General features: G+C 39.6%; 1 protein-coding gene across 5 annotated transcripts in view; it reads left to right on the forward strand.

Annotated features, from left to right (window-relative positions):
- Nucleotides 1–3,214, forward strand: part of TRIM69 (tripartite motif containing 69) — a 32,099-nt gene extending 28,885 nt beyond the window's left edge. For all 5 annotated transcript variants that reach the window (XM_011941187.1, XM_011941189.1, XM_011941190.1 and 2 more), the window contains one exon: nt 2,616–3,214. In XM_011941187.1, the coding sequence (XP_011796577.1) occupies nt 2,616–3,157 (542 nt within the window). In that variant the 3' untranslated portion in view covers nt 3,158–3,214. The remainder of the gene's footprint in view (nt 1–2,615) is intronic.
- Nucleotides 3,215–8,282: the final 5,068 nt, after the last annotated feature.

Genomic DNA, 8,282 nt, shown 5'->3' on the forward strand with positions numbered 1-8,282 from the left:
TATAAATGAATGGTCATAAATATACTCCAATAAAACTTTACTTACAAAGTAGGCAGTGGGCCAGATTTGATCTGTTGGTTGTAGTCTGCCTATTCTAGCTCAGGGAATTATTCAATTTAAAATATTTGCGTGAACAAATGCCCAAACAATGTGGAGTGAACAATATGGGGAAAAAGCATTGTAGGACAAGGGAAGAAACTGTAAGGACCCTGAAGGAGGAATGAACTTCATTATGTTCAAGGAACTGCCAAAAGGCAAGGGTGGATGAATCAAAGTAAATGAGGGAGAGTGTGGTAGGAGATGAAGTAGAGAGGTAGGTAAATCATGTGGCTCTTTTTTCCTCTGTAAGGACTCTGGATTTTATCTCAGATGTGGTGGTAAACACACAAGTATGTTGAGCAGGAAAATGGCATGATCTCATTTATGATATGTATAGAATAGGGTGCAGATGGGCAAGAGGGGAAACAGAAGAGTAAAAAGCTATTGCAGTGGTTCCAGGCCAGTGATATTTCTGGAAGTAGTCAGAAGTGTTTGGGCACAAGATATATTTTGAAGGTGGAACTGACAGAACTTTTTGTTATACGAATACAGCAAGAGAAGGAAAGAGAGGACAAGCAGCTGACTCATAGGAATCTTAGAGCCAATGCAGGCTGAACTAGCTAGAGGTGTGTCAGAGGCTTAGCAAAGAGAGTAGACTGGGATTCCAAAAGGTTGCTAAAAAGTCTTTATGATACCTCCAAAGAAAACCTAGTCCTCACATCAGAAAGATTAACAACCCAAAGTGAATGGGGATATGTAAGCAGATAGGGATTTAGCCTATATGGAAAAAATTAAGATTCTTAATTCTTCAAAGCCTCTTGTTGGAAAGAGAAGTCCTTGGGATGATGGAAAAGACTCAGGTTTTTCTGAGAAGATAGAGTTAGACTAGAGTTCATGACTAGCCTGGCCAACGTGGTGAAATCCTAAATTATAGTCTCTACTAAAATTACAAAAAAATCACCTGAGCGTGGTGGTGCATGCCTGTAATCCTAGCTACTCGGGGGGCTGAAGCAGGAGAATTGCTTAAATCCAGGAGGTGGAGGTTGCAGTGAGCCGAGGTTGTGCAACTGCACTCCAGCCTGGGGGACAGAGCAAGACTCTATCTCAAAAAATAAAAAAAAAATAAAAAGAGAGAGAGAGAAAAAAAAAAAAACTAGATTGATTTTGCTTCCAAGGATAAATAAATCCAATAACAACAAATGCATGAATGCATACATATATGTATCTGTGTCCATGGTATGGACACACATAGATATTATGTCTTTATCAAATTTCATGCCAAGGTCCAATGATCTCACATCTGGAATTTGTATCATCCTCTTACTGGTCAGCTTTCAATCTCTCTTCATTTAGCCTAGGTATTCTTTTTTATGCTGCTGCCCTTTGAATTGTCTAAACCAATGCTTGTAAAATTATCTGTGATGAAGGGCCAATTTAAAAAGTCTCAATCTGTCATGGACTGATAGTTTTGTAGAATACAATATAAATTACTTGAAAAAGTAAAATTAAAAAAGGAAAGATTACAAAGTACAAGCCCAATGTTGTAATTATTAGATTCAACTGACATACAATTACTGTCAATTTATTATGAAGGTTTCTAAAAGTTTACTCTTAATTTCTATCTATCTTTGTCCCAGACTGTTAACTACATGGTATGTGGACCATGTTATGAGTAGCAATGATATAAACCACTCCAGATCTCAAAAATCTCATCATGTGTTAAACAAACATAAACCTCTCACTATTGTCCTCTAAACTCTGTACCAGTTAGTTCAGTCTTGCCTGTGTCTAACAGGCAACCTCTTGTATTCTCTTCCACACAAGGGACTGTTTTTAATCTGTTTATTTCTTTCCCTCTGTTTATTCAAAACATCCTAAATACATTGCATATATATCACAACCGAATACTTACCTTCCTCAGAAAGCTTTTCTAGAACATCCTTACCTAATGTTTACCCCTTTGGCATTTGTATTTTCTTATATTTATTAGTACAGGTTTATATTATTTGTATTGTTTCCTTTAGTAGAGCGTAAATTACTTCAGAGTGAACCCGGATTTTTACACTACATATAAAAATGTCTAGAATACAGTAACATGGACACCCAAACAATAGAAAGCATGTAAGTGGCCAGGTGCGGTGGCTCATGTCTGTAATCTCAGTGCTTTGGGAGGCCGAGGCAGGTGGGTTACTTGAGGCCAGGAGTTCGAGGCCAGTCTAGCCAACACGGCGAAACCCTATCTCTACTAAAAAATTACAGAGGTTAGCCAGGTGTGGTAGTGCACACCTGTAATCCTGGCTACTTGGGGGGCTGAGGCATGAGAATTCCTTGAACCTAGGAAGTGGAGGTTGCAGTGAGCCGAGATCTCACTGCTGCACTCCAGCATGGGCAACAGAGTGTCTTGTCTCAAAAAACAAAACAAAACAAAACAAAAAAGCATGTAAGTATATGCTTGCCTAAGAGTCTGTGTATGGGGAGATAAAGTACTGTTGAATATGAAACACTATCTTTCACTATGGGAATTTGTCTTTACCCCCTTTTCTCCCATGCTCTGCTTTCTTTTATTTTCTTACTAGGCCTATCTCCACTAACTCTGGACCCTAAAACAGCTCACCCAAATCTGGTGCTCTCCAAAAACCAAACCAGAGTCTGGCATAGTGACATTAAGAAGGTAATGCCTGATGATCCAGAGAGGTTTGACTCAAGTGTGGCTGTGCTGGGCTCAAGAGGCTTCACCTCTGGAAAGTGGTACTGGGAAGTAGAAGTAGCAAAGAAGACAAAATGGACAGTTGGAGTCGTCAGAGAATCCATCATTCGGAAGGGCATCTGTCCTCTAACTCCTGAGCAAGGATTCTGGCTTTTAAGACTAAGGAACCAAACTGATCTAAAGGCTCTGGATTTGCCTTCTTGCAGTCTGACACTGACTAACAGCCTCGACAAAGTGGGCATATACCTGGATTATGAAGGAGGGCAGGTGTCCTTCTACAATGCTAAAACCATGACTCACATTTATACCTTCAGTAACACTTTCATAGAGAAACTTTATCCCTACTTCTGCCCCTGCCTTAACGATGGTGGAGAGAATAAAGAACCAATACACATTTTACAGCCACAGTAATGAGTCATACTATTATACAAATTCAGAGTGTTATTAAAGAGGTATTGAAATATTTTACCAGTCTCACTGTCTCACTGGATTCTCTTCTCAATTTGCGGGGAACTACAGAATAATGAAAAGAGGATGCACAAATCAAATTCCATTCTTTCAGTATCCTAAATGGATTTCACTGGAGCCTTTCAAGATATCATTCTTCTCTGGGGTCTTTCATGACACAGGAGCCACTCTCATGAGAGTGATCATCATGCTACTGTTACTGGAGCAAACTGCAACTTGAGTTTGTGATGTTTGGGAACCCTTTTCAAATATGCCCAGAAATTATCATGCTGTCATATTTTCCAGCATAATGACCCTTAGCAGATGAATTTTCAGGAGTTCACTCTTCTTACTATTTAATTATTTTTTGATATACATTTTCATCTTATTTCTTTTTTTAGAACTTACTGCTGTAATTTTATTTTATTTTATTTTTTTGAGACAGAGTCTCGCTGTGTTGCCTAGGTTGGAGTGCAGTGGCATGATCATGGCTCACTGTAGCCTCAACCTCCTGGGCTCAAGCAATCCTCCTACCTCAGACCCTGAGTAGCTGGGACTATAGATGCACACCACCACAAGTAGAGATGGGGTTTCACCATGTTGCCCAGGCTTTTCTGGAACTCTTGGGCTCAAGAGATCCTCATGCCTCAGCCTTCCAAAGTGTTGGAATTATAGGTGTGAGCTACCATGCCTGTCCTGTAATTTTAAACCATGCTCCACAGGCTTAAATAAAAAAGTAGGAAATGATCTGGACTAGTTTATAATCTTGCCTTGAATTCTCTCAAGATACATTTTAGTCCAGCAAATCTGTGATTCTTTCCCTTCCTTTCTCAGTTCCATTTCTCTGCTTTATCTATCTGCAGGACACATACATATATATGCAGTCTGAAAGATGGGGTCTCATTATGTTGCCTAGGCTAGTCTTGAATTCCTGACCTCAAGCATCCTTCCACTTTGATCTCCCAAAGTTCTAGGATTACAGATGTGAGCCACCACACCCTACCTCCATCTACTTTTGACTACATCCTTTTTCATCATTCCTGCCTATAATTTAAGTAGTATTTTGCATCTTGTTCTCTCCAATATACTCCTCCTTGAGCTTATTCCAAGTCTAAAATTCTCAACATCATTGATCTCAGCAGTACTCTTGATTGATTGTCCCTATTTCCTTTCTTTGGAAGTCCTCATCTAAATGGGCTTTATTCTCAATAGCTGACAGTTTTGGGGGGACTTTTTAGGACCTTCAGCACTGGTCCTCTAAAATTATAATCAGCACAGTTTTTGGTTTTTTTGGGGGGTCAGGGCAAAAACTTAAATGTGTGTATGTGAAAAATAATGCAAATGCTATGGGCAATATTCATGTAGTTTGTTATATACAATATGCATACATTTACAACTGATTTGGATACACAGCCATAACAGGATTAAGATTACACTTAAGAAATTGTCTTTTTTTTTTTATGAATCCACTTCAATCAGAACGTAATAAGAACATGTTTTGTGCCTGGAATCTTGCTTAATGTCTTAAAGGGTATAAAAGCAGCATAAAAAGAAAAAGAACGGCATGCCAATAGAAAGTAATCTGAGTAAAAATTCACTTCTAAGGTATAAAAAGTTACAGCTGAAATATATTATTAATATTTTTTAAGACAAGGTCTTACTCTGTCACCCAGGCTGGAGTACAGTGGCACGAACACGGCTCATTGCAGCCTGGGACTCTTGGGTCCTCCCACCTCAGCCTCTCAAGTAGCTAGGATTATAGATGCAGGCAACTAGGCCCAACTAAATTTTTATTTTCAGTCGAGACGAGGTCTCGCTATGTTGCCCAGGCTTGAAATATATTATTCTTAAGATGCAATGGTTCTTAACTCTGGATACACATTAGGTTCATGAAGGAGGCTTTAAAAAAATTTAGATGCCTGGACTCCAGCCAAGACCAATCAAGTAAAGATCTCCAGCAAGTGAAACCCTGCCAGAATGCCAGTGTACAGTGGCTACAGGCCACTAGTTTCTAAAAGCTCTCAGGCGATTCTAATGTGTGGCTGGGGCAGACAGCCACTGAACTAAAGCAACATGTTTTATTTATGTATTTATTTTTACTTAAATTTTTTTTTCTACAAGTTATTGGGGTACAGGCGGTATTTGGTTACATGAGTAAGTTCTTTGGTGGTGATTTGTGAGATTTTGGTGCACCCATCACCTAAGCAGTGTACACTGCATCATATTTGTAGTCTTTTACCCCTCGCCCCCCTCCTACTCTTCCCTCCAAGTCCCCAAAGTCCATTGTATCATTCTTATGCTTTTGCATCCTCATAGCTTAGCTCCCTCTTATGGATGAGCACCCCCCACCCAAGTCCCCAAAGTCCATTGTATCATTCTTATGCTTTTGCATCCTCATAGCTTAGCTTGCACATATCAGTGAGGACATACAATGTTTGGTTGTCCATTCCTGAATTACTTCACTTAGAATAACAGTCTACAATCTCATCGAGGTCACTGCAAATGCCATTAATTCATTCCTTTTTATGGCTGAATAGTATTCCAGTGTATAAACATATCATAGTTTCTTTATCCACTCTTTGATTGATGGGCATTTGGGTTGGTTCCATGATTTTGCAATTGTGAATTGTACTGCTATAAACATGCATGTGAAAGTATCTTTTTCATATAATGACTTCTTTCCCTCTGGGTAGATACCCAGTAGGAGGATTGCTCGATCAAGTAGTTCTACTTTTAGTTCTTTAAGGAATCTCCACACTGTTTTCCATAGTGGTAGTACTAGTTTACATTCCCACCAGCAGTGTAGAAGTGTTCCCTGTTCACTGCACCCATGCCAACATCTACAGTTTTTTGATGTTTTTGAGTATGGTCATTCTTGCAGGAGTAAGGTGGTATCACATTGTGGTTTTGATTTGCATTTTCCTGATCATTAGTAATGTTGAGCATTTTTTCATATGTTTGCTGTCATTTGTATATCTTCTTTTGAGAATTGTCTATTCATGTTCTTAGCCCACTTTTTGATGGGATTGTTTGTTTTTTTCTTACTGATTTGTTTCAGTTTGTTGTAGATTCTGGATATTAGTCCTTTGTCAGATGTATGGATTGTGAAAATTTTCTCCCACTCTATGGGTTGTCTGTTTACTCTGCTGACTGTTACTTTTGCTGTGCAAAAGCTCTTTAGTTTAATTAAGTCCCAGTTATTTATCTTTGCTTTTATTGCATTTGCTTTTGGGTTATTGGTCATGAAATTCTTGCCTAAGCCAATGTCTAGAAGGGTTTTTGCAATGTTATCTTCTAGAATTTTTATAGTTTCAGGTCTTAGATTTAAGTCCTTAATCCATCTTGGTTGATTTTTTTATAAGGTGAGAGATGAGGATTCATTCTTCTACATGTAGCTAGCCAATTATCCCAGCACCATTTGTTGAAAAGGGTGTCCTTTCTCCACTTTATGTTTTTGTTTGCTTTGTCAAAGATCAGTTGGCTATAAGTATTTGGGTTTATTTCTGGGTTCTCTATTCTGTTCCACTGGTCTATGTGTCTTTTTTTTTTTTTTGAGATGGAGTCTCGCTCTGTCTCCCAGCCTGGAGTGCAGTGGCGCAATATCAGCTTGCGGCAAGCTCCATCTCCCAGGGTCACGCCATTCTCCTGCCTCAGCCTCCCGAGTAGCTAGCTGGGACTACGGGTGCCCGCCACCATGCCTGGCTATTTTTTTTTTGTTTTTTGTTTTTTTTTAGTAGAGATGGGGTTTCACCGTGTTAGCCAGGATGGTCTTGATCTCCTGATCTTGTAATCCACCTGCCTCGGCCTCCCAAAGTGCTGGGATTACAAGCGTGAGCCACCGCGCCCGGCCTTCACAAATAATTTTAAAACTATTAACATTTCACTCTTGTCATCATGTGTAGGAGAGCAACTAGTCCTCAGTGGAATACAAATTGTTTCTAGCTGAAGTTTTCTTTTCCTGACATCATGCTTGTTCCTGCACATCCGAGATATCCAATCAGGGTATCTCAAACAACACTGTGCCTGGCAATGGAACTCACTTCAGGGTAAAAGAAAGCAGGTAATGACTAATACCAATGGAATTTACCAGGCTTACCATTACTTAATTAACCAGAAGGAATTAGCCTTACAGACCAAGCAAAATATTTGCTTTCTCCTTCAGATCATAAAAGTATTAGACTAAAAATCATTTCTAAAATGTAACTCCTCCATTTCTGACCTGGATAAGATGGCAGATTCTTGCTCTCTATAGTCCTCTCCACAATGCACAATAATAAACATTGCAAAAATAACTCAAGAGACAATGAAAGGGGAACTCTGAGAGGTAGAAGACGAGGGTGCATCAGTTTGACATCCCAGGACTGGAGAAGTGACACAGTGTCAGGGTATCCTATGTCCTTCCAACCTACAAAAGAGGTGATCCAGGTCCAGCATTTTCTGATCCAAGCCTAGCAATAGAAGGCAGCCCAGGTAGGCTAAGGTCTCCCCCACATTGAATAGGAATCCACCTATACTATCACCTGAGCCTAGTAAATAGGGTGGATCAGAAGCCCACTTATATACTAAGGGGCCAGGGAAGTTTTCTTCTTCTCTGATGGTCCTGAGACTCCCCTCCTCCTTCACCCAGAGACACCATGCAGTCGGAAGGCACCAGAAAGGGAAACACACCAAAAGAAGAGAGCATCAGGACTAACTGAATTTGTTTTGCAGACAATAATGAAAAAGAAAACTCAAAAAGAAATAATTTTTTTGAAAGCATTTACTTTGCAATCAGACACAAGAAGGTCCTGTCAGGCATGGACCAAGTCTATACAGCCATAACTCATGGCCTAGAGAGCCCCTGGAATGTACAGCTACAGACAGCTACAGATACCCATATCTTTGCCCTTAGGGACATCAATAAAGAGGGTGTCATCTGCCAGACTGTGTGTGACCATGACTCAGGATTACTTCCCTTCAATCCCTTCAGAGACAAAATGAAATGAAGGGTAAGTCATCCCTGACTTTGTTTAAAACACAGCACCCTATATAGGTTTTACAAACATCTTATTTTTTATGGCCTTTTTCTGTTATTTCATTTTTTTTTAAA

Source organism: Colobus angolensis, unplaced genomic scaffold, assembly GCF_000951035.1.
Source record: "Colobus angolensis palliatus isolate OR3802 unplaced genomic scaffold, Cang.pa_1.0 Scaffold199, whole genome shotgun sequence".
Taxonomy (NCBI): Eukaryota; Metazoa; Chordata; class Mammalia; order Primates; family Cercopithecidae; genus Colobus; species Colobus angolensis.